Source organism: Echinococcus granulosus, assembly GCF_000524195.1.
Source record: "Echinococcus granulosus chromosome Unknown EG_S00099, whole genome shotgun sequence".
NCBI lineage: Eukaryota > Metazoa > Platyhelminthes > Cestoda > Cyclophyllidea > Taeniidae > Echinococcus > Echinococcus granulosus.
The window spans coordinates 78,058-104,134 of NW_020170479.1; the positions used below are offsets into that span (position 1 = coordinate 78,058).

Below are 26,077 nucleotides of genomic sequence, written 5' to 3' on the forward strand. Positions count from 1 at the left end.
CTATTGTGGTTCCTCATTCTTCAGTCGCGAGTTGAACACTTGAATGCTAAAAGTGGCATGAAAAGTAGAAGAAATGGCGGAAACCTCGATTTGTAAGAGGATATATACAGCGATTAAAGGCACTTCTTTATGTCCTTCAGTCCCACTAAGACGTGCTGACAAAAATTGCAGTTTTAAATTAAGAACTCCCTATTCTATACATTTTAGTAGAGGGTGCAATCAAAGGCTTTCTATGTGGAAAGCTAGAGGTAGTGATGAAGGGTAAAGTAGTGAAGCGGGTCACTTTGTCATGGGCACTTATAAAAAATCAGCAATCGGAAGTAAGCTTGACTTAAACTGGAAAAGTCGCCAAATTTAACGTAGGTGCTTACCACTCTGCCAGAGATTTCTTAATCCGTGTGTAGGCTAAAATGAGGAAGCAGAAATTGGTTGGTCGTAAATTGTACGAAATGTCTGTTAAAAGTACGAAATGTGGAGTAATGTATGAATCAGTTAAAGACAGGAGAAGTTGGTTTATTGCAATTGTTTAATACGCGGTTGTAGAAAAAAAGGAGATGCAATCGTTGAAGATGCCTGAAATTTCTTGTTTAACAGTAGTGTTTAAATTGGGTTCCAAAAAAATCATTCAATTAAATATATTTGCCAGGTGTCAAATTAGTTTCATTAAAGTAGATTACCGTCACAGCCTGTTATTCGCAGTCCATGGTGTGCCCGGTGTGCCATGCAAATGCCAGATTTAAGGAAATATAATCAATACAAAAGGAGATGCCCAACCGCCACCAGATAAGTAATTGGCGCGTGCATAATAGTGCAGGAAAAGGAGAATATCTGCAGAACCACTAGCACCATAAATTTCATGTCATCAGTATAACATATTTGAAAGTTTGGAAGCCACGGGTTGTATATTAATATTATCCTTAATCCATTCGACGTAACGGTTTCTGGTGTCATGAAAGGGATTTGCTACCGCTATTTAAAATGTTTTAGCCACCACTATCAGTCATCGACCTCTGTGAGAGTTGTCAAACAACCCACCACATGCACTGTTTTTTTTAGAAATAAAGGTCTTGATCGAATACTAACATAAACGCTTGGGTCATGAGCACAGGACTTGAAAGTAATAGTTTCAGACTTCCTATTCCACCGAAGGATATTTTTTTAAAAACGAAGTAGGTCGTGAAATGCCACTCAGATTAAGGTGCGCAGAAATGAATTGATGACATGCAATCAGAAAGGGTTGGAAGGTGAAGAGATAGGTTGATGGATATCGGAGGATGAATAAAGGCTGGATGGATACTTGATGGGCGGAAGGATGGAAGGATAGATATAAAAGTAGATAAATCGCTAGATAGCCATAGATATAGATGATCGACAATTTGGAAGTAGACGGAGTAGGCTTATTAAAATGCGAATGGATATGTGAATGAATAGATGGAAGGAAAATAGGGGAATAGTTGGTAGATAATAAATAGAACGATGGCTAGGAAGGGAGATACAAAAGAGCTCACATCTCTCCTGCACATAGGTGCGCACACGTCCAATAATATTTGCACGTCGACTGATCCGATCGAAGGTGAGATCATTGCGAAAAGCACCCAGTCGAACCATTTTTTCTTGCTCGCAGTGAGCCGGTTTGCCATCCCCCATGCTATCAGCAGTGAAGTAGCCGGGAAACGAGAACTCATCAAAGGGATGGGCGGAGCGCACATCTGCTCCGATGCGCTTCCACTCCACTGATGGCACGTCGTTCGGGCGACACTGCGGACGACACTTCTCTGCCGCTTCATCCGATAAGTGCGTGCTTCACGGGAACAAACACAAAGTTGGGAAATAAGGTGATCTCTCCTTCTACCGTCTTTTCTTTGCGTGCAACTGCATTAAAATACCAAGAAGCAAATCATTGTTTTTTTATCAGAAATGTATGATTTTTTAGGTTTTGAGGTAAGGTTCATTCCAAAATTGGGAAGGATCGTGATTGCTGTATCAATGACGTGAAAACAGAGGAAGTGGGAAGACACCAGTATTTTAAATAACTTCTTTTATAGACATTAAAAGTAAGCCTACGCATGGAAAAAAAGTAGAAATTTTTTCTTTTTCCCTTCCGTCTAATTACTGTAGAATCGGGAAGATTAATTGGTGTATGGAAAGGGAATTCATCAACTTGCATTGTACGGTCAGCTTTCAACCATGCAGCTTCAAACGTAGTGAAAAGAGAACCATCTATGTATCACTCATTTTGCATAATAAGGGAAGGAAATATTTAGTTGTACGCAGGTAAAATGGAATGCTATAATGCCATTCAGTTTGGCAAAGAATCAGAGACTTACTACTTCTGATCCTTAATAGTCTCATAAGCAGCTTCAATAGTGTCCCTTGTCTTTTTGCCCGCCCGACCCGTGTGTAGATCAATCATCACCTCAACCAGATCATGCGTACTCAACTGCATTCTCAACTTCTTTAATATCAAATTTATCCGTAATTTATCCGTAATGAAGTGGTGATTGGCTTCCATGCGGGAATCTTCTACTCTCGGCGCATTCCCTATCTCTCCCTTCCACTCCACCGCCCCCGATTCCTTCTTCACGGCTGAAATCACTAAGGGGCGTGGAAATCGAATAACCGCCTGTAAATCAGGAATTTCTTGCCATGCGATTCGACTTGGTGAAGGAGGAATAATAATCCCCCTGCGCGTGATCTCCTTCTGGCTGATTCGATTAAACCAACGTGCCATTTGCTTTGACAGTCCTTCTTCAAGTGAAATTATCGTTAAGGTCTCACCAATTACTGTCTCTACGGGTCCAGTCACTCGTGCTACATTACTCGCTCTCTCATCCACATACTTTTTACGTGCCCTGACTAGCTTCAATGGTTGAATATTCTTTATCGTCATGTCTACGGGTGTAATCACCTGTACTTTCGGTACGTTAACCTCTCCAATTTCACTTCCATGTAAGAAAATATTTCGCCAACGTTTCTGCTGGTCTAGCCAAAGAGGAGGTAGCTTTGTACGGCCAGAAGGTGGAGGGGAAGGTGGAGGAGGTGAAAGAGGAGAAGCACTGTAAACGCTTTCGATCTCCGAGAATTTATGTATAACCGGAGGTAGAGGTTCGCCTACCACTTTGGTCAATTTAAGCTGCAATGTAGGAGGATGAATTGAAGGTAATACAGGAGGCTGATTTGGAGGTGCACTTTTGGCTGTTGATCGTTTATTTATCTTCTTTTCCTTCGTTCCTGTAGGAACCTTAGTGGATCTCGAGATCCTCGATACCGCTTTAAGCGACTCCTTAACAAGGGCGGCTTTTGAAGTGGCAATTTCAGACTCTTCGCTTTTACGCGCTTGTAATTCCCTGAAAAGTAAGAAAATCATGAATAATTTTTACAAGCATAATGAGACGACAGACAAAAGATTACTCATGTGAATACTCTCCTTCCTCCTGCCTCAGTCTCGAGGTCCGATCATAAGCCTTCCTTTTAGCCGTGGCAGATACATCCGCTAGTCGCTCGTAGATAACAGAGAGCTGAAATGGAACAAAATCCATTATTTTTAGTTGATTGGAGTTTTCAAGCTCAAACAAAGGTTCTTGCCAGATGTACTGATTTTAGGAGTAAAAAGGCAAAATGACATGGAGAACGAATGTTTCATACTTTCCTTACTTACAAGTATTGTTTATGTATCCTGTGAAACTAACTACATCAACTCACTCTCCTTTTGGCCGCTTTCATCGCTGCCAGGTGATGTGAACATTTCTCTCGTTGAATCTCTAGCTCCTTATTCTTCTCCAGCAGCTTCACAATATCTTTCTTGCAAAAGTAAAAAAAAGGAGAGCGTAATTTAAGCGGATAATACTCAAAAATTGACATTAAATGAAACCACTCAAAGTAATGTACAATCATTAATTGCTGCAAAATATTCCCAGTATTTCAAAATTTATTGCTTACTTTAAATTTATGCTAAAATTAACAAGTTTACTGTTGGGCTCTTAGCTAATGATTAGCTAGCACAACTGAATTTAAGCCTAAAATATTTCCATCATTAGTTGAATTCAGTTAGCTTTCTGTGAAAAGCGAATTTATTCAACCGGGTGCCATAAAGCGTTGAAGAACACGTGCCACATGTTTAACGCGGGTACCAACAGCTCTAACTTTTAATATGTTTGTTGTAGCTATTACACAGGCCAAACATATTTCGATTTTAAAAGGAGGAGGTCATGAGGTTTGAATAGCATTCAGGCATTGAAATAAGTCTTGTTACAACTAAATTTTAATTTAGCTTTACGCAATCATTTAAAAGAAGTACATACCTCAACATCTACAACATGGGTAGATGGAATTTCCGGAAATTCAGAAATCTAAAATAAAAATTGCGAAAATTATAAGTTGCTTGGAGCTTTGCGCATCTACTGCACCCTACTGACTCAAAATTCAGCATTCACTCAAAGTTCTTTTTGTAATTAGTATTTTGGGGGCGAGAGATGAGATGTTTATTCTTACCCTTTAAGCACTCATAAATGGTGCAAGTTTGTCTAACAATAATTTGGTTAATGTCCTCGAATTTTAAAAATGTTGGTGCAAAATTTACATTTAAATGAAATTAAGAGATAAAATACCAACCGATAAGGAATCTGCCCTTTCTGAACGCATAGTCGAGCCAGGTAGGACATGAGACAGATCTTCTGAAATCTGGGTTTATGCAATTATAGTTGACGTATTCGATTATTTACTTATGTATTGTATATGGTAAAGCACAAAAGCAGTTGGATCCTATACTAATTGGAGCATTTCTGCTGATATTTCGTTCTTTTAAGAAATATGAATTTTACATCTGCTTGTGAGGGCTGGAAGAGTTTCAGAGGTTTGGTACAAACACTTTTGCCTTCTACTCGGAACATTATTCTCAATTCTCATGACCATAAAACTGATTTCTCAAATGTTCACACAGCACAATTTTGAATTTTGGCACTAATTTTCAATTAAAATGAAGCAGTTTGTAGACACATAAAAACGGATTACTACTCACACTCTCCAATTGCTGCTTCGGTGTAATTGGTGAAGTGTATAATTTCTTCATCCGAGGCCTCTCAGTTTCCTAAGAATTAGATAGGCACATCACTACCGGAGTTTTAGAACAAAACTAACCATCATTACAACTCAGACATTAAAATTGTACCTATTTTTATGCCATTTGCTTACACGTGACCTTACTTTTTAAACAAAGGTTCTACTTTTGCGTGAGAAGAAGGATTAGTTCAGAAGATATGGTTCTCTGCATACCGCCTTTTGGCCGCAAACATGTAAAATGATAAACTGTAATTTATTTATTTTCTGATAAACTTTTCACTTTTGTGTTTAAATTACCGTATCCGTGTCGCAGATTAGTGAAACCTCATCAGGAAATAGATCAACAGTTGTTGATATCTCTTTTTGTTGATCCTGCGAGAGAAAATACACAAATGTTAACATTTTATCATAACGATGAGCAAAAAGTGGAGAGGCGATTCGATTGTTACTGTTCGGTTAAAATGTACAATACGCATAAATTCACCAAGCAATGTTCGAGACTGTAAAAACAAAAGTAACTATTTTGCTTAGGGATTTTTACACATTCTTCTCGTTACTTTTCCTTAAATTGGGTTTCATTTATTCAAATAATAATGCTTTCTGATATAGAAAATAGTTGGATTTCACATCATTTGCAGGGTTTTTCCTTATTTAAAAAAATCCATACTGCTAGCTTAAAATGTAATTAACTCTTAATGTTTAGCACCACTATCCTAGCTTTCTTTGCAAATAAGTTAAGTAACTTACTTGTCCTTGATTTTTTAAAAAACGCGCACTAAATACAACGAATAAAAGAACTTTAGAAACGCAGTCTTACCGTAGATTCGTATGTAGCTAGGGTAAGTCTGGTAGCCTCCTCCTAAAAACCATCCATAAACAGTTGCCGAAGTGGGGAACTTTGAGGGAGAGAATAACTTTTAATAGCTTTCCGATTAAACTTAGTGCAAATTGGCTATTATTTACCCCCTCCGTTTTCGTTTCCCCTGACAGTACTTCTGCTGATGGCATTAAAATAGTGCGGACCACTTCCTGTAAAAAGGAATTTAGGAATTGAACGAATACAATGGAGTGTATCGGATGCAGGCAATACTCGATTGTTTGTTTTACTCTTCTTTTTTGTTTAGCGGGCACTGAAAAGTATGGCCATTGTACTTACGCCCACCAATACAATTTTAGCCATGGTATTACGACTTCTAACGTCTTCAACAATGACTTGAGGCGCTACACTGATAGTAGTGGAAAGCAAGCCCAATTCTAAAGGACAACTGTCTCAAAATTCCACAGCTGAGTGATAAATCTTAACGTGACGAAAGAAAGACATATGATGCGGATGAAGGTCTGAAAATGACATCTACCTCCGGCAACTACCTCAGTCTCGCGTTCTGAAGGTAAGCTATTAACAACTAAAGTGACGCTAGCTGGGAAAGTCTGTAACAGAGCTGTCTATGGAGCTCGTATGAAGTTGTCAAATAAGTGGAAAGGCAATATCTTTTTCGGCTTTCTAAAAGCTGGATAGAACCTGGACACACAGACATGGCAAACAAAGCGGCAAGGAGGGATAGATGGAAAGCTTTAATCCTACGAAACTCTTACTAACCGCGTCATTTAGTAAGTGATTCTGCTTTTAGGTTGGTCTTCTTACGACTAGCGAAGTGGTCAGCACATTCCTCCTTCCCACAGTACCATTCCCAAATAGGAAAAATACTCGATAAAAGGGAGAATTAGTAAGGGGATCAGTGGAGTTGCGATTAACTATCTTTTTAGTTGTACGCTTATCCAGTGACTGGTGCGGATGGTTCGTGGGTGTGTTTTGTAGAACACTAGCTAGGCAGTGATGGCCGACGTGGGAGGTTGACCGAGACAAGCGTCGAAGGCGACTCTCAAATGGTGTATTTAGCTCTGCGATTTGGTTCCATCGGCACTAAAGGGTACAAACACTGTGCCTCCGGCGAGCGGAATAGTCTCTGGGTCACATTCTAGTCACATTCTAGTTAGTATCATTGCTTCTTTCTCCTTCAGAAATGATCCCGTGTGCTCCATATTCTCAAATACATATCAAGTAATGGTTTCCACATAACTAACGTGTACATTTATTTCTAACAACAATGAGGAACGTAAACTATACACGGTCTTCCCAAAAGAAAACTGAAACAAATAAAGTGTGAGATCAGATATTTTCTAAAAAGCAACCTTGTAGAACGATTTCCTATGCTATTTACTAGAACTATGATTAGGTTTTACTAGAACACATTCCCAATCAGAACTGGATCTTAATATCGAAAGGAAATCAGTTAAGAGATAATAATAGAGGATATAAATTTATTGAAAAGAAATCTGAATATGCCATTAATTACTTGTAGCCTCATTTTGCCAATTTTCACAGAAGCGATTTCATTCTATTAAACAGGCATGACGCCAAATATGAAAAATGCTAATTTCGCCTTACCATAAAGTGCTCTTTTAGTGGAATTTTAAATTTTGGCTCTCATGTACGCAACACCAGGGCTTCTTCGCTTACCACTTCACCACGGTCGACGGGAATTTTGGTTAAACCTTTCTAAAATTCAAGCAAAGTTCAATTGATGATTTTCTTAAAAGTAGAAACAACTCTTAAAGCATTTGTGCACAAAATGGGTTTTCTTACAAAGTATTGTGCATTATATTATAAATGCATCCTTAAACATTTCTTAAATCTGGTTGGACAATAATTTGATTTTACGAAAATTCTGATTGGATAATATTTAAGCAGTGATGGATTTTTGATCAAAATGCTTATTAAATCTCCAGCAATTCTACAAGTTGCAACAATTTGTTCTGCAGATTTTTGATTTCGCATTATGGATTAAATAAACAAAGCAAACCCACTTCGGACAACCCTTTGGATTTCGTTTTGGCAATCATGACTTTCTTAATTTTGCTTGTTTCTTTTTCTTTGTCACTCTAAGTTTTTAAAGGAAATTCAAAAACACTATTAAAAATTTGTACCTATGAGAATAAGCTAAGAAATAGCAATCTTTACTTAAGTTATTTCAAATTTCATGGCATACTACAGTCCCTTTATGAACATTCCTTATTAAAGTGAGTCAAACTTGCTCCAGAAATATTTCATTTTCTAAAAATTATCACGCAATTTAAAGCTACTAAACATATCCATTGGCACATTCATACTTACCCTAGAGGATTTCGGGGTGGTTATCTCTGATACTTGAGATTTGTGCGCTGCAGCTGTCTTCGAAATTGTACTTATTTTCTGGAATCCCATTTGTGAAAGCTGTTAGACATCAAGTTTATAATTATTCTAAATAACTTGATGGATTTTAGCTGCGCCGGTACAATATAATATGGAAATCTGATGTTGACACAATTTGTGATTCTCTAAAATTTTAACATTCCCAGTGTATCAGAATTTGCACCAGATGTCTTAGTGAAAAAGCATTCACCAGTTTATGTGCAACCAATAAAGAAGTTAATTGGAAATGAAATACCTAGTCAGTAATGAAAAAGTCCACCATGTGGCAGTATTTCTAGCTTTGTGATAGCAAAGTTATGCAGCAAACTACTGAATAAAGGCTTTAAGCTTACCTTCAAGGAATGTGAAAAAACGTACCGGAGATGACGTAGTGGACGCTTGGTTTGCAGAAGCTCGAAAACTCTACATTTGATAAAATTTTTGTGTTCTTATGGGAAAATTAGTCACTTTACCGCCTTGAAATATAATGGAAGGTAGTACATGTTTATAAAGTGCAAACGTGTCATTCTTGATGCTTATTTATTTAATCTTAAGTCAAAAGTGATGATGATGAGGAATTTAGAGGTATTGCGATTGCAAAGAAATGATGCGTCTTACCCCTGCATGTAGTAAATCATTGTTTACTCATTTAAACAATGTTAACTGCCATTTTTATGCACAGAAAAATTGAATGGAGTGGGGTTTAAGACATAGACAATCAACGTAACTAAAATTTGTCTCCATTAAGCTCCCTTAGCTAAGTGAATGAAGTTGTCTGTTTATACGCGTCATAGTCGAGTATATTTTTATCCGCCCTAGGCAAGTTATTTCAACAATGGGAGTTTAAAGGCGAAATCACTTCAACGTACCAGCCACCTGTCTATGACCCTCTCAACGTCCGTAGCACCCACTTCTCTCACTTTGCTCCTTTCTTGTTTTTCGAGTTTCTTTTTCTCCAGTACCTAAGTAAAACAACAGTGCAATCAGCAGTACAGGCAGCAGTCAGTGCAGTCAACTGACTTCTTCAATAGCTTTTTAATCCAAAAGCGTATCATATTTATTGCAGTCAGATAACTTTCTATTAAAATAACATTATATGACTAAATGATTGGTTTTATCTTAATCTACGGTTAGTAAAAAACAACTAAAGACCTACTTTTTTCTTAAAACTCATGTACTATCATAAATATGCCGACTACTTTCTATTTATTTTGACATATACGACCTCTCAAACCAACAGAGATGGTGCCATAACACAGTCAGTAAGTCAGCTTTAAATTATTTCGTGATCTGCTAGTTCATTTTTATATGTTGAGGTGGTGCGGTAAAAAGGTTAAAGTAGGTACCTCTATTTCGTGTTTTATGATTTCATTTACATCCTGGGGATGGAGTCTTAGGGAGTGAACAGCCAACGCTCGTGTTCTTTCAAAGTCATACTTATCTTGCTGTAAAATAAGCAAGAAAAAATACTTTAAAATCGACGTAGAATGCTGTGTTAAGTTTAATATTCTCACCAAGACTAGTCTACGGGCAAAATTTGAGGAATAATTTCGTGCTAAATTAATTACCGTTTTTGAGTAGCTACTACTTACTACTGGTTTGGCAATTAGGTAGAAATGTCTACTTAATCTAATTAAATATCATTAAGAATCACAAAATTCCTCAATTAAGTAAAAAACGAATACTTATCAGCCAAATATTTATAAGTATTTTAAATTCTCTTGACGACCTGCAGGTACAAACTCATATTTGTTTCATTTCTTCAAGTACGATCTTAAAATCATAGTATAATTACGCAGTTTAATTTAACAAATTAACAAAAAATAAGCAAATTTTAGCGTCAATCAGGAATGATAAAGTCTATCGACATCCCTTTTCTAAGTATTTATCTATGCTATCACTCAGTCTACCTACATCGACGAATGCTTGTGAGTCAGTGTATTCCAGGTAGCTTTTGAGAGGTTCACGTTCACTCTCCTCAATTCGTAATCGCCTACCAACGGCATCCAGCACTTCAAACGGCAGTTCTTGAATATATGCTTGAGGTAGTTCAACGAAGAATTCTAGACAAGAGTAAACAACTGGATCTAGCGATTGATAAGTAATGTCCTCCAGTGACATCTAAAGGTGAACGAAATCTCAAGTGAAGAGGCAACTATTTTTCGTACTTTTGCCTGCTAAATGACAGAGCAGAGTAAATGAATATCGTTTTACAGTGCCTTTGCATCATGCATCAGTGTCTCAACACCTATAGACTTTCCATCTTTGCCACTTTCCTAACATCTAACCCACCGCAATCATCACCAATTGTTGGGAATTTGCCATCCGCGAAAATTTCCTGAAGAAGAAAATTTGATCATTTCTTTTTTAGAAAGTCACATATTAATTATTTTCACTAACCTTGTATTGGTCCTCCAGGTCTGTACAGTACTGTTTTCAGAAGATAAAAATGAGAATGGTTTTTCACAAAGTAATAAATATTTAGGTTAATTATTCTACTAATGTATTAGGTTATTCAGAGCTCTTGCAGCTAGAGAGGGTGATTTGTTAATTAAAATGAGGTACTGCATTAACTTTCACAAATGATGGGTATGCACAACGTCAAAATTACATCAAAGTTGCTCGTGAACTCCTTGATTGGTACACTGAAGCACTGTAAAACCTCCATCATAGCACGACACTGGTTGTAAGCCATTTGTCTCTCATCCTTTTGAAAATCGTTTTTATTTAGCGCAATCAACATGAGATCAAGCAAATCTTGCAATGTGCTGCTGACAAACAGCGTTGCAACTTCAGCACTGAGAGCATGAACACTGTTGAAAAAGGGAAATGGAATGCAATAGTAAACCTACTTTAAACTAACCAGTAAAATGTTAAAGAGAAGATGGCTAGGTGTTTATAGATAATAAAACTGCAGTAAAAACTGTTACTCTTCTTACTCAATAAGTGTGATGACTTCAAGGAAAACTTCCCTGTCCTGATCAACAATCTCAGGCATAATTGAAAAAAGGCATCGCGCTGTGGTTCCAGCCATTTCAATTTTCCGCTTTCTCCACTTCATGAATGCCTCCAATTTGTTAGTCTGTTTCTGTGTTGGGGAAAGTTCATAAAAAATTTCGCCTTCGAGATTTTTCTACAAGACAGTAAACAGTCTCCCTCCCATTGGAACTTGGTGCATCCTTTTTAAGTGCAGTCAAATAAAATATTATACATGAGTATGCTTACCTTGAGCAGGGAGAACTGCTTAGAATGTTCTGCTTGCCCAACTTCCTTGAATTTTTTGTATAGTGGCACCAATTCATTACGAAAAGTTCTTTCAAAAATGGCCTTTAAAGTAGGAAGAATTTATTCATGTCTGCGTAGTAGCCAAACTAATGCTTCATTTTCCTATTACAGAATAGACTTAGGTTAATAGAGGGCTAAAACAAAATAAAACGCTTTGTAAAAGTAATATTTGTCAGGATCAAAATTCATTCTCCAGCCTGTACTTTGCAGTGTTTCTTCATAACTTACATCATGCAAACGCTCCTTGATTTCCTCCGTAAGTGAATCAGAAAGGGGTGCAAATTGAATTGTTTCATTAATCGGCTCACTTGACATTTTGAAACTTTCTTCCTCTGAGTCAGCACTGCCCAACCTTGAGTCCGCCCTTCTTCCATGAAACGTTACCGCATGCCACGGTTGGGGTGTATTCGCGTCCACAAATTTTGTCAGAGACTGGGGTATGTGATGCAAGTACCGCTGAGGTAAGCACATCTTTGTTTCTTGTTGCGATTTCAAATGGATAAATGAAAAACACTTTAAACCGGAAGCACACCATTATTGTACGTCATCTTAAAACGGACAGGAAATTAAGGCATAATCTTTCGCAATTGGCATTTTTACGGTGGTTTCAAAAATTTAGAAGCTTCAAAATCGGCTACTTATTGTTAAGGTAATGCGTGAATGGCTAGTTTAACTCGCATTTTTAACGAAGAACCTTTAAGGAACTCCGCCATTGTGCCTTCCCCGAGCAGCCATGACTCTGGACCATGCCAAGAGACCTAGTCCCTTCTGTAGACCGACAAAATATACTCTACCTAAGCACAACGTTTTCTTTCATTTTCAGGAAAGTCCCAAGGCCCAACATTAGCGGCAGCAGAAAGCAAACCTGGTCTTAAGAAACAACGTGCCGGAAGAAGTGCTAAAGCTGAAGATGGAAGAAATGGTGATGACTCCTAGCAGAAGGTCTGAAAATAACATTTGCCATGGACAACTGCCCTAATCTCATGTTCTAAAGGGAGGCTATTAATAAGTGAAGCAAAACTAGTCATGAACTATCTTTAAACTTTGTGGCATAGATGTCCACCTTGTCTGTAGGCAGATATCTTCTGCATACTTCAGCTTTCAAATCGAGTTATTCGCTTTTTTATTCACGTACAAATCAGATGATTATATAATGTCAGTCATAATTCTTTAGGTAACTACAAACACCTACCTCATGGGAAAAGGTCTAACATTTTAGGTACTACTACCTCTAAACTCAAATGCATACAAATAAATGCAATAATTTAAAAGTGAGCGAGAGAAACATGAATCGGGTGACACTTAAATGATAATCACCTGTATTTTTTAGAAGGATTGGATGTTCAAAGTTCCCTGGAAATAAGGTCTACAGAAAGGGCTTCAGAATATGGTTATCAAGAGCAACAAAGTTAACGCCTATTAATCCGACAACTTACTCCACCAAACTGCATAAGTTCTGGATATTCCTACAAAATGCAAACATTTAGATTGAGGCAACAGCATCATAATATGAAGACCAAATTAAATTGCCCATTTTTGTCAGTAATTGGGGAAGAATTTTTACTGTGCAATATGGTCAAAAGTCTTTGACCTAAGTAGTTATATTAATCAATTTTAGCCTAATTTGTTACATATTGTGAACTGCATAATGCAAAGATTGCCGACATTATTCTATTTACAGACATTTTGTCTAAAAACAATCAGTAGTTAGGCAGATGCAACTTACTTGCAATTGTTTCTCATACTCCTCGACATCGAGCTTAAACCAACAAAGCACATCGAGATTAGTACGCACTTGATCGTAAATATTAAACCGTTGCTCATCTTCAATCTCAAAATCGGGGTCAAGGAGGGTATACAGGTCAGTAACCTCCACCAAAACTGACTCGAGAAGAACTTTCAGCGCTTCGCCAGTAAATTGGCCGCGTCTAGATGCAAAACAATTTGATCTTGGTCTCTTAAATATTGGAATATCAAACTTATATGCTAAAATATCGAAAGATTTCGTTCAATTCCGAATTTGTAGAAATAAATAACCCAAATCTTTTGCATATCCTTCACTTAGGATCACATCTGAAAAATGCAGTTGCATAATAAACCATTGTTTTGAATGGATATTGGCTTGTACAATAGTCAAATTAAAGATTTTGATAAATCAAATTTGTTCTTATTCTTAAGCAGCTAATAAAATTACGCATTTGAAAACTATCGCCAGCTTTCATTATTTTCTCACAGTAGGATTTTGGCTCTAGCTTCATAAACTACAGGTTGGTTTATACCTCTGCAAGTCTGCAACACGCATGAAGAGCTCGTAACGGTCGGCTACTTTTTCTGGCATGGTGATCCACAGAATTCTCTCAAGAGTGTTCAAATCTTGTTGATCTCTTTGGCTCATTTCCAGCTCCTCGATGATATTCTGCAGTTGGTATTTCGCCACATCCACGTGATAGGGAGGTAGAGGGGGTGTGAGTGATATCTAAAATTAAAGATGTGTATCCACTTGTCCAAGAAGGTTTTGATGGAATAAATGAAAATCTAAACCATTTTTACATTAGTTGCAGTGGTATAACATTAATTTACCTCTGTCACGGCAAAAAAAGACACCAAAATAATAACATCGTATTTCAAAAACCAGCATCAATTTTTGTCAAGAACGTAAAATGTCAAAAAGATTACACTTTTAATCAATTGAAATACAAGTTTGCTGTATGCCTTAATTAGTTGCCTAACTTATCCTTTTAGTTTCGTGGACACCTGAGGCTTCTCCCATGTACTTCCGCCTTGATTAATGGCCGCCGGCACATGCCAGCGGCCCCTAGCCATTCTACTTATCGCTAATACCTTTTCTGCCCTGGTATTAATAATTTTTTGACATGAGAAAAGACTTAGGGCTATGCATTGGTAACCAATTACTCGGATTTTTTTCCCCGAATACCAAACTTTAACGTGAAGGAATAAAGGCAAATGCTACAGCGAGGAGAAAATTTGGAGCTGACGCCTACCTTTGGCAACTGCCCTAGTCTCATGTCCTGCAGCCAAGCTATTAACGAATAAATTGGAACTAGCCATAGCCACAAACCATCTTGAATCAGTCGTAACGGAGCTGCCTACAGTACTCGTGTTAAGAAATCAATTGAGTGAGCACGCAATGCCTTCTTCACCTCTCAACAAGCCGGATAGAACGCAGGAAGGTAGATAAATATGGCTTAAAGCAATGAAGCGGGAACAAAGTAGTAAATGGGAACAAACGCGACCCCTAATTCCCACGTCACTGTTATAAACCCCTTCCTTTATTAGATGACTCGTTTTAAGATGCTGTTCTTAGGAAAGGCGATGGACATTAAGGTCAAATATCTCAGTTGCACAGTAATTCGGTGACTGGTGCGATTGGCTCGCGGGTATTTTCTTACAGCACCGACCACGTTATAATGATTGATGCAAAAGGTTAACTACGGAAAAAATCGGGGACGACGCTCTGAAGAACGTGAGGGTCAGGTTATGCTTTGTTTTGATTTTAAGGGCGCTAGAGGCTTCACCCTTGTACTTCCACTGGATGGCATGGCCTCTGGGTTATGCCGGTATCTTCCAGCCCTTCTGCTTATCATTAATACGTTTTCTGTCCTATGATCATGACTTCTCTCGTCTTCAGAAAAGACACAGAATGCAACAGTTATAACAACAAAAAATAGCTTCTGCTAGAAAAGATTTTCATTAAGTGACTTATACCACGTTTACAGAGAAAAAGTGCCAGCTACGTTATGCTAAATGAGCAGTTGCGCTTTATTGGGGTGGATACGATAAGATCTTATAAGTTATTTAATAATATTTGGTTAATCTGACCTATTGCTTAACTTGATTTACTCATTTACTCATTACCGACTTCTATTTACATTTCCTTTTCTCAGTCGAACAGGTAAGCGTAAGCCTAATATTTATACCAAAACAATAAATCATTCTGATTATTTTCTTCCTCAATTTTCCAAATAATTCTGCCTAGTTAGTTGTAAGATGCATATTTCATGCAAATGATATGCTTTAAAAGCTTAGTGAGTGCAAAGACAGCTTTAAAGCTATGTGATGATTTCCTGGTAAAGACGCTTAAAGAATTTTCCGAGCGGTAAATTCTAAAATCTTGAGCATTCATTTTGATCAATTTATGCAATTTATTTAAATAGGAGAAAAGATTATTAGGCTAAATCAAAACCAGAGATTAAGTCTTCTATGATGGTTGAGAGACTTTAATATTGAATTAGAATCCATGATAAAGTACTAAATTTTCCAGATTCTATGGCAAAATGAAATCCTAATTTATAAACCGCTACAAACGAAGGCTCAGTAAAATGTGTGATAGGCGTCAAAGTGCTTGAAAGTGTATATTTCAGTGAATATAGAGGACGTATCTTGAAATAGATAAAAATAAGTTCAAGGTTGCAACCAAATTATTTTTAGATCGTTAAATTTGACACACTTAAAGAGCGAATTCTTGATTTAAAAATTCAAGAGGGCTGGTGCAGAATCAAACTCACGAATTCTATTTCCCCGGGTGACTCCTTTTCCGTCTTGCGTGATCGACCTCGATTAATTTGGGTACGGGTCCTCTCTAATCGCGTCTCTAGCGTCTCTACCTCTTCGATCTCGGGGCTGGATGCTCCCATGAGCCTTGCGGCCTCCTCCTCATCTTCCAACCTTTGAATAATTTTAACCACTGCTCGCCCAAGCTCCATCGCATCTATGCTCTCAAGATCGAGACTGCAGTAAAAAAATCATTTAATTAAGTTTTTTACTGGGCTTCTTAAAGCTGTATCAAAAGTTAAAATGAGGGTACTTAAGTAGACTTGCTCCTTTCAATACTGTAATAAGTAAATCATTCGGTATAATTTTGTTTATCTTAGACGTTATTTTACACACATACCTTAAAGAACGGTGCCTACAAGTTACGGAGTTGCCACAGGTTGGAATACAAATGATTGCCATTATACTTGATTTGATGAAGCCTCTTTTCAGATCAATTCTACTCACTGAATCCACAAATCCCATAAGTACAATTCTAGCAATCTTCAATAGCTGGCTGGTTGTTTAGCTTCCTCCTGGTGTTTTTTGTTTGTTTCGCAGTGACCAAAAGGTTCGGTCGTATAAGGTAGTACTTAAAATGACTTTCCACCTGTGTGCGATTCTGCGTATGTATTCATTACAAACCATTGGCGTTCTCTATTGTGCATTCTGATGGTTTGCTTATTTTAATCCTCATGCGCTCTTTGTCTTGTGAACCTGATGGATGTGATTTGAGCTTGTTTACTCTAGGAATAAAAGTTGACTAGGTACCAAAGCAGCAGAGATTTCTTGTTATTTTTGTAGCGTTTAGAGACGTTAAAGTCTATGGTAGCTGAATGCAAGATCCGGAATAAGTATAAAATTCTATTCTGGTAGCAAACTACTTTTTTCCATTATAAGGAATTACATGTCACCATCGATTGAAGTGATTCAATACTAAAATATCGAGTGATCATAAAACAACCAAAGGAGGATTCGTGGCAAAAGCTAAGCAAGTGAGCCTCATCCCTATTCACTAATAGATGACAAGCAGCTTCAGAGTCAACAGACAACTCCCTCTTGACTTAATTTTGCATCTTCTGTAAAACGCTATTTTTAGAATGACTGACCGGCCGGTGATGAAAAGTGTTTTTTGCATTCCCAAGCTAGGCTAACAATTGCATATTTGACTATCCTCCACCAGTCCATCCACAATCCACCTCACACTTCTGAGGCACGCACAATTCCACCCTCAAAAGACTGTGCATGTTTTGTGTGTGTACGTGCGGATTATAGTCAGAATCCCCTACATGTAGAGGGCCAGACAATTCCAGCTGAGACCTATCCCCCGAAAAAGAGGCTTTTAAAAATAGTGTAAGAAAGACACTCATTTTCTTCTTCTCTTCCTCTATCTTTATCAAAAACAGCCATGTCGATGCAGCTGAAGAATTCATTGGATTAAATAGATATAAGACTGAATCGTGAGGGTGGCTGCACATTAGCTGGTTAGGAGGGGAGAGAGGAGAGGGTGGAGAAAAATGAATGGAAGGGAAAATGAGTGGAAGGGAGCCACTCATCAATCCTTTCCGTTCTATGGCGCTTATTTTCCCTCAAGTTACATTAATCACATTTTGGCATAGCACAAGTGCGGAGGAAATAGACAGTGAAGAGGTAAAAAAGAGGCAAGAACAAGTGTTGTTAAGTTTTTCTTTCTAGTGCCTAAAATTTTTAATGGATAGTTTGTGGAAAGCTTTTAAGAAAGGATGGTGGATTATGCACAGATGATATCTTATAGCACCTGCTCCAGATATGTAATTGTGTTGGTAGCCACTATGGCTGCGAAGCTCTTGTTAAACTTTGCCTACTTTTGCAAAAGGTTTAAGTGAAGTCAAGCACACCTTTAAATCAAAATCCCTATCAGTTTTTGGTGACATTTTAAGTTTATTAAACATGACCCAAGTTCTTTACATCTTTAAAGTATAATCCTCTTTGAAGTTGGAATGAACCGAATACTTTCCTTCTACCATAGATCACAGTTTTAAATTCCCATTCATTATTCAGATTAATCAGGCCTCGAATTTCGGAGTTTAATCATTAGCCGTTGATATCGTGCAGCTACCATTATGTCATAGTTTTGTGATGGTGAGCAGACGTGTGTTTTCAAATCACCTCCAAAACTGCAACGTTATAGTGAAAAGGTGAAAATTTATGTAACGCTTAGAAAAAACGCAAATGTTTACCTTTGTGACGACCTTAACTCCGCCACATTAAACACCGCCGGATTCTCCACTACCTTTTGCGCCATCCTCATCAGACTCGATCGAGTTTCTTGTAGTTCGCTCCCATATGCTTCATAGAGCCGTTTGGCTAACATATCCTCTGGAACATCTTCAAATGTTTCAACATCAACAAACGGGTTCTCAGCAGCGGTCGATGTGGATGGTATGCCTTTACTCATTCTGGGTAACCATACCACCTCTGATTCACTCGATTCGGCACTCATCTCCCCTTCTGTGATGGTCGACTGTTTTTCTGCTAGCGGAAGATCCACTGAGATGGTAAAGGAGGTGGTAGATGAGGAGGATGGTGATTTTCTTTCTATGTCACTAGAGGATGGAGTAGACATGGAGTAGGTGGATTCGGTCTCTTCTAAGGCTTCTTTGATGTATTTTGGACCGTCAGGAGCAAAACGGAAGTTTTGGATGATTTGGCCATAGCTGGAGAGGCTCTTCTGACTTGTCTCCGTGGTGGTTAACAGCAGCTCACCAAGATCAACATTGGGAACCACTGGGATTTTTGGAAAGGGATCATTACATTTGACAATTGCATCGGTAATGGATTTTCGCATCATTGAGACCTTTATTTAGAAGAACAAATAACAAGCGTAGTATCAATATCAAAAACATTAGCTCAAAGAGGAATTACGCTTTTATGTGATATACATTTATGCGTGGAAAATATGCCAAGAAACAAAATATATCACAAGGAGCATGAGATGTACCTGAAGATGGGACAGATAGCGGTATGTGTTGACCCCTAATTGCTTGAGCTGTTTAATGATGCGTCGACCGACCTCCAAGTAAATGGCATTCTCTCCAGCATCAAGTTCTCTAGTGCGCACTTCGGTGACAATCTTTCGGTAGAGCAAATCCCACATATGCCTCACCGTCTCTCTCACGCTCTCCAGGACTAAAAAGTGTCTTAAGAATTGAGAGAAGACTCTCAATTATGATTAGTTAACATCTATGCGATTTCTTAGTTCAAGGGCTGTTTTCAGTACATTCAACAATGTCTTCTTATCAACGCAAATCAGGGCTGTCTTATATTGTTCATTTCACCATTATGTAATTTAAGGACTTACTTTAACAAAATGCCAGCTAGATCAATCATTTCGAGGAGTTGAACGGCCTTTGCATTGATAGCAGAGCGAAGGAGGACCAGAACAATTCGATTTGGTTCAAGCCCAATGTAGGGTTCTAGGAAACCTTCACATGACACTGCTCTTTTTAATTCCTCTACCTAAAAGATCAGATAGTTATTTACGAATTCATATATGTCGGTATGTTAAGTGAATGCAAAATTCAAGCCTTTAAAGCAATGTTTTAGCTAGTTTAATGGTCGGAACGTGATCTCCTGAACGTCCAATTATAGCCGGCTCAAACTTTCAAATTAAATTCTATTCTAGTTGTGCTTTATTCAGTTTACTTATATTCATATTTATATAAGTGATGTAATCAACCTTTTGACCATAGCCAAACAAATGGAATAACACAACTAATTTTTGAAAGGAGCTATGCAGATATCCAAATGATTTTGTTGCTCGAAGATATAAAACCTAACGTCTATGGGGAGTAAAATACTGTAAGCAGTACGGTCTCCTTTAAAAAGAAAGAGAAAGCCTAGTTAGAATCAAATAATTGGGAATTTGAGCTATAATTAACCATCGTATTTACAACCACATCACAATACTAACACCTACAAATTTTAAACTCTGCTTGTCATTTTTATTTTGGATTCCCAACCTAACAGGTGGCTTTACTCTGAAGCTGAATTTACAATTATCAAATCCTTCTATAACATTTGTCAACCTTGGATCTTCAATCGCATTAACACGTTTTGTACTAAACGTTGGAGGACGCTGTTTGCCTGATGTATACTGCTGTGATCTTGACTGCCTTTCCAGTTGAATTCATTTCCTTTGAAGCAAATCTCACCTGTGCGTGATTTGCAGGTTTAGGCAGGAAAATTGAAGCGTCATGTGTAGCACTAGTGACGCGCGTATTAATTACACGATCAGTTCCGTCTTCATACAGTTTGTTGTCCTCCATGGCTTGATGCCAGTCCCACCTAATTTTCCCATCTGAAGTCTTTTTGTAGCAGTTTCATTTTGTTTACAACACTTTATTTGTCTGCCTCCCAGCGAACATCACTGAAGCTACCATTAATGAACGAACCGAGTAGGAGCATCACGTGATGCATTCTTATATGAATTAAGCGGAAAAGATGTTTAGGTCACCTGCTATCAAAACCCTGGAATCCAAAAGTCGCCTATCAGAGTGTTACTATTGTTTTATTCTAGTATGGCACCACGTGCTTTCATTTTGGCTTCCCTTTTATTCAAATCTACTTTCTTTAAAGTACCTCTCATCTATGCATAAAATCCAGGCTCAAGCAGGGATTTTGGAGAGTCACGTGCAATGCTAGTAGCAAGCGTGCTAACTACACAAGCTTTACAGCCTTTACAAATTTCGGCCACCATCCTGGTTTCATGATATTCCCTTCTCCTCCTCCTCCTTCTCCTCCATACTATCAGCAAAGTCTCATTCCGACCTACAGCCTATGCCATCTCCAGGGCGAAGTAGGACGTTAAATCTTGTTAAGACGGCATTTTGAAGGAGTGTTTTCTCCCTGATAGTGCGTAAAGTAAAAGGTTTTTAACCTAGAGCACGGCCAAGATGAGTGTAATTAGTTGCATTGAAAAGCCTAAATATTTACTGGTAGTCCCACAACGAATTCTTACTGCTTTTGCTGCTATGGTCGTGGACGCAAATGGACCAACATCAGAACTCCTTAGTTGCTTTTCCATATACCAGATTGGGGAAGGAAAATTTGGGCGTCACATATGTGACTCTAGTAGCCAAAGTGCTGGCATACTTTAAGCCAGTTAACAGGTTAACAAAAACATTGCACAGATTGATGCCACTTCAAATGTCAGTGCTTGAAAACTGAAATAAATGATTGGCACATACTCACCCGTTTACTCAGTCTCGTATCAATAGAGCTAATGTCACTCTGATGCAGAACTTCTAAAATAGAAAATATTTTATGATTATCATTCAATAGACCAAAGGAGCCTTGTTTGTAGCTGAAAACGAGGGCGCATGCACAATGTCACCTGCTTTAATTAGGCTAGTGGTATGTAGGCACTACAAGTGCAGTGCTATTAAAGGTGAAAAAAAAAGCTGAGGAGCCTCGAAAGACTAGTTTCATTGAGCTGATTCATCCGATAAAAGAGGATTACCGACTCTAAGGCAGTTATCCAAAATTCCTCAAATTTGTTTACTCTACTGCTTGATCTTATTCATCATCATATTTTTCCCAAAATTTTCTGACCGGCTACTGTTTGATAAAGTGCATTTGTTAAAAAATTTAGTATTTATATAAAAATTTCGTACCGCTGATGTCGCCTGGATTCTTATTGATAAAATAGATATCCGATGCTGAAATATAAATAAAGTTACATACACCTATTCACGCGGGTTAAAACAGGCACTATTTTAACGCAAGTGAAATGAAATGATCATCAGACTAGGCCAAAGCAGCGAATTGTTTTATTTCTTCCATTAAATAAGATAAAATAAGGAATTACGCAGCTCTGTCAGTCCAGTTACTTGCATGGTGACTTTCGAAGGACCAAATTTCGCTACCTCTCCTTTGACGGCCGAAAACTGTGAAGGCTCTTTTGAGGCCTGTCGATTGGAAACAGCCAAATCTTCTACCAAATCAGCTACCTGTTTTGGTAGAAGGGTAAATGGCTTTTAATCTTTGACTTATATTAACTTTCTAGACAACTGGTTAGAAGGCTGGGTAGAGATTTAGCTTAATTAAGGTGTTGGTTTTATTTGATCTGTCCAAGCCTTTGCTTTGCTAAATTCGTAATTGAATTTGAGGATCTATGAGGCCTACCTCCATGGAAAGCACTGACCCTCCCGTAAAACTTGGACTTCGCGTAGGAATTTCATCGATAATCTCATTAGTTAGGGTAATCTGACTAGATAATTCATCCACTTCAATGGATTCAAAGAAAGGGAGAGTTTTTTTCTCTTCATCTATCGACTCCTCCACCTCTTCCTCGGCCTTTTTACTTCTGCCGCTGTCTTCACTGATGCTTTCTGTGTGGATTCCTTCAGACCTGCTCTGTCTACTTTTATATATGTGATAGCCACTTTCATTGACTTCTTCTTACTCCTTCGTTTTTCCTGACAAATCGCACTTGGGTCTGGAGTCTTCTCTTCGATGGTGCCAGGTATTGGTTCCGCTGTAGGCACTGTGATGATAATGGGTGTCCTGCGTCTGTGTCGATATTCCTGCAAACCTTGTTGATGCTTTTGGATCTGATATTCCAACTCCTTCTGTCGCTTTCGAATGCGGGATAGTCTCTTAGCTGTCTCCTCATCGCTTTTCTAAAAAAAGGAAAAGCATAATTCTCCTCAAAAAAGTGATATTGCAGAGAGTCACTGAAATGTTTTGTGAATGATAATATATTTAATCACTACGGCTAAAAATGCATATAAAACTTTTGCTTTCAATAAGGTTTTTCTTCGTGACTGTTTTTTTTGGGCAGCAAACATCTCCCACTCTTTGTCCGAAAAGTGAAGAATTGTAGGGAAACTATATTTGATCAAATTTGATCTAATGTCGAATCTTGGGGGTTATCAAACATGGTCACCAGTGAGTTTCCTAAACAAACAGAAAATGAACTTGGCAATACTGTAGTCTGTCACTAAACAAAAAACATTCAATCAAAAATTGCGCTTTGGAATGTATTGAAATTAGTGAACTAGAAAAACACACTTTGCTTTAAAAATGCTGTGGATAGTGCTGGTTTTTATGCATTCTTAGTAGCTACAAAGTCAATTCTGATATAAAAATTGAACTTTTGCACTTTGTAATACAAAATTTAGCCCTTAAATTCTAGTGCTAGTCTTTAAAAATAAAACATTTGTAGTTTTGGAAAATTATGAAGGCTTTGGAAGGGCTGAGAAGATGTTGCTCTACCGTCTATCTAAAATTTTGTGTTTATTGGTGCGCAGCATTCTCAAAATCTTGAAACCAAAATAGCCTATTTGCATCAGTGTCGTCGTTCCTCAAAGTGCCTTTCATCTGCCATAGATATCATTCTCAAATTCCTTTGCACATTTCGCAAAAAACATGCATTTACACTTTCGTTATACAGGATCCTAAAAAGTCCCATGTCTAAATGTCTTTCACCAAATACAGGAAGCCCACTAAATCGGTAAAAGTATCTAATATTGGCAGCATATTTACAGCAACATCGCTAATGTGGGGCTGACTTTCGAGGTTCCTAAACTAAAGATAATTTGCAAAGATGATCACAAAGACCCACCAACTTTCCAGTAATACAATCTCTAAGGATCCCCAAGTACGTCTCCAACTCCTCTTCTTCGCAGCGCTTGAGAGCATTGAGAAGCCCTTGAATAATCTCCACCTTTGCTCCGGTCAGGCCCTCCATCCTCCTCATTGGAATTTTAGCACCCCCGAGACATCCTACAATAATCTGGTTTACCTCATCTGCACTTATTTCAAGCTGCGTCCTCAGGCTATTTATCACAATTTCTTTAAGTGCTGCAAATTTTTGCACAAAGGCCTTCACGAAATTCTCATTTCCTGCCGCTTCTATCAATCTTGCTGCGGCATCTTTGTATTCGTTGGATTCAAATTCAGATCTTCGATAGATCTCCATAAACTTTAAAGCAGACTTCGCGGAACCCAGAGCGTTTGATAAAAGAGTCATTAGCCAGCGTGGTTTTGTGATAGTACGAAGAAAGATGGAGGCTGATTCTTCACCCAAATAGGCTTTGATTTTTCGCGATGCAACTTTGCTACGATTTAGGGCTTCTGAGATCCTCAGTGCCGTTCTATTCCTGCTGCCAAAATGATGTTCAAGGAGAAGTAGTGCACTATTCATTTCATCATCATTGAAAAAATCCTCCTTTTCTGATACTTCTGTGAAAGACTCTGTAGATTCTGATTTTGATTTTTTGGCATCAGGTCGTTTCTTTCGGACTGAAACGTGTGTTTAATACTTAAAACAACTGTTGAATTTTCATCAAAATATACAGCAATGATAACAAAAAATAACCACAATTTGGTACTAGAATAAGTTAATTTAAATAATTACTTTTAAAAGATATAAAAGAGTACATAAGGCCTCCCATATTATGTTAAAAATTTGCCACAATTTAACAAAAAATTTCATCACTGGTTATATGCCCAGGGTCTCCAATGGCAACTATAAAAAAATGTAACAGAAATTTACGGAAAGATGAGAGCTGACTGCTAATTTTACAAAAGTTTTAGAGCTGTACTCCTATTCTTTGTGATTTTAACTCCTCGGTTTGGTTTTGTGCACTTGACTTTAGTAATCCGAAACAGCGGACTCAAGTAAGAAGCTCCCATTTTCATTTTAAGTGCCTATCAACTCAATCGACTTTATCTACTAAGCATGTCATCTTCTTTTAATAGAGGAATTTTTCTCTCCTCCCTTATCCAAATTAAAATTTTTTCAGCACAATATTGACTTTAACAAGTTTAGAGCTTTCAATAGGAAAAAGCAAAGCAAAAAAAGCTGCTAAAGGTCTTTGGAGGAAAGATCTCTATTTGACAAAGTTTTCATTTGCGAAAACCCATTTAAAGGTAGCTAGTTAAAAAGAACTTTAACATTTTAAAGTTGGCCGACGGTTGTTCTTTGAGATAGTTTGCAATGGAAAAAAGGCTAAGAGCGATTCTCCTCAATGTTTTGAAAATTATTTCTTGTAAAATCTGTTGCTAGGGAAGTAACATACAAAAAGTACCATTCAAAAATTTTGATTAGAAAGAGGCAAAAAACTAAAATTCTAAAAGCTATTTAAAACAGCTTGTGTAAGGTAGGTTATTTAAGTGGTTTCGGACTACTATATCAAGACCTACTCTTCTGTTCAAAGTTCAAAAGTAGTGAGATCTTTGTTTTAACTTTTTCAACTACTTTGGTGCCTCGTCTCCTCCCAATACCCTGAAGTTGGGCACCCACTCGCTTATCACAAGTAGCATCCAATTCCATCAGAGATTTTGAGGCCAGGACCATCTCGTCCTTTGAAATATGCGCTTGTGTTTTGGATGCATCCTTTGGCTTTATAGTAAATGGTGTGGTCAATTCACTGCTGCGCCTCGTATCTTCACCCTGCATCACGGGAACGTCTGTTTTACGGTGCCCTTAGCATGTGATAGTCACGAACAACTGTTCGTGGGACAATCATCAGTATGATATTTCATCTTAGTCATCTGGGTCCACCGATGATGCATGAAGGTATGAATGTGGATCGGCATCCAAGTTGAACAATGTGTACTTTATGATTTAGCTGGCTGATACTAGCACCGATAGGATCTCCTTCAACCGCATATCTACTACCTAAGCAACTAAACTAATTAACCCGACTTTTGGTTGGTCATTTTTATTATTACTTTTGATGAATTTGGAAGCGTTTTTTGAAAAACAACTGATAAACTGCCTAAAGTTCCCGAAAACTCACAAAGACAGTGGCTGTGAGAAGTGCAAGCTCGCGTTTAGCAACGTAACTTGGATCCGCCCAAAATTTCTAAAATAAAGTCAAGTGAAAATTCGAAAAAAACTTGTTTGGAAGCATTTTAGCTATTTTGGATTAATAAGGCAGTAAAGTTAGAGATTACGGACATTTT

The 26,077-nt window shown here is 37.9% G+C and overlaps 1 protein-coding gene across 1 annotated transcript; it reads right to left on the minus strand. All coding sequences in view use genetic code 11, as the record gives it.

The window, feature by feature from the left end:
- EGR_08219 (hypothetical protein) lies at nucleotides 1-25,568 on the minus strand (the record flags this gene model as incomplete). The annotated part of the gene is made up of 30 exons (XM_024497468.1): nucleotides 1-46; nucleotides 372-405; nucleotides 1,509-1,801; nucleotides 2,328-3,347; nucleotides 3,412-3,518; nucleotides 3,703-3,801; nucleotides 4,302-4,349; nucleotides 5,018-5,086; nucleotides 5,356-5,430; nucleotides 8,231-8,329; nucleotides 9,157-9,249; nucleotides 9,634-9,732; nucleotides 10,202-10,350; nucleotides 10,580-10,625; nucleotides 10,899-11,100; nucleotides 11,227-11,420; nucleotides 11,513-11,614; nucleotides 11,801-12,004; nucleotides 13,299-13,500; nucleotides 13,852-14,048; nucleotides 16,099-16,321; nucleotides 18,343-18,959; nucleotides 19,104-19,302; nucleotides 19,464-19,621; nucleotides 20,317-20,462; nucleotides 21,972-22,113; nucleotides 22,289-22,494; nucleotides 22,569-22,785; nucleotides 23,730-24,409; nucleotides 25,313-25,568. The coding sequence occupies 30 exons, from the start codon at nucleotides 25,566-25,568 to the stop codon at nucleotides 1-3; spliced, it is 6,222 nt and encodes a 2,073-aa protein (XP_024348109.1).
- Between the last annotated feature and the right edge of the window lie 509 nt (nucleotides 25,569-26,077).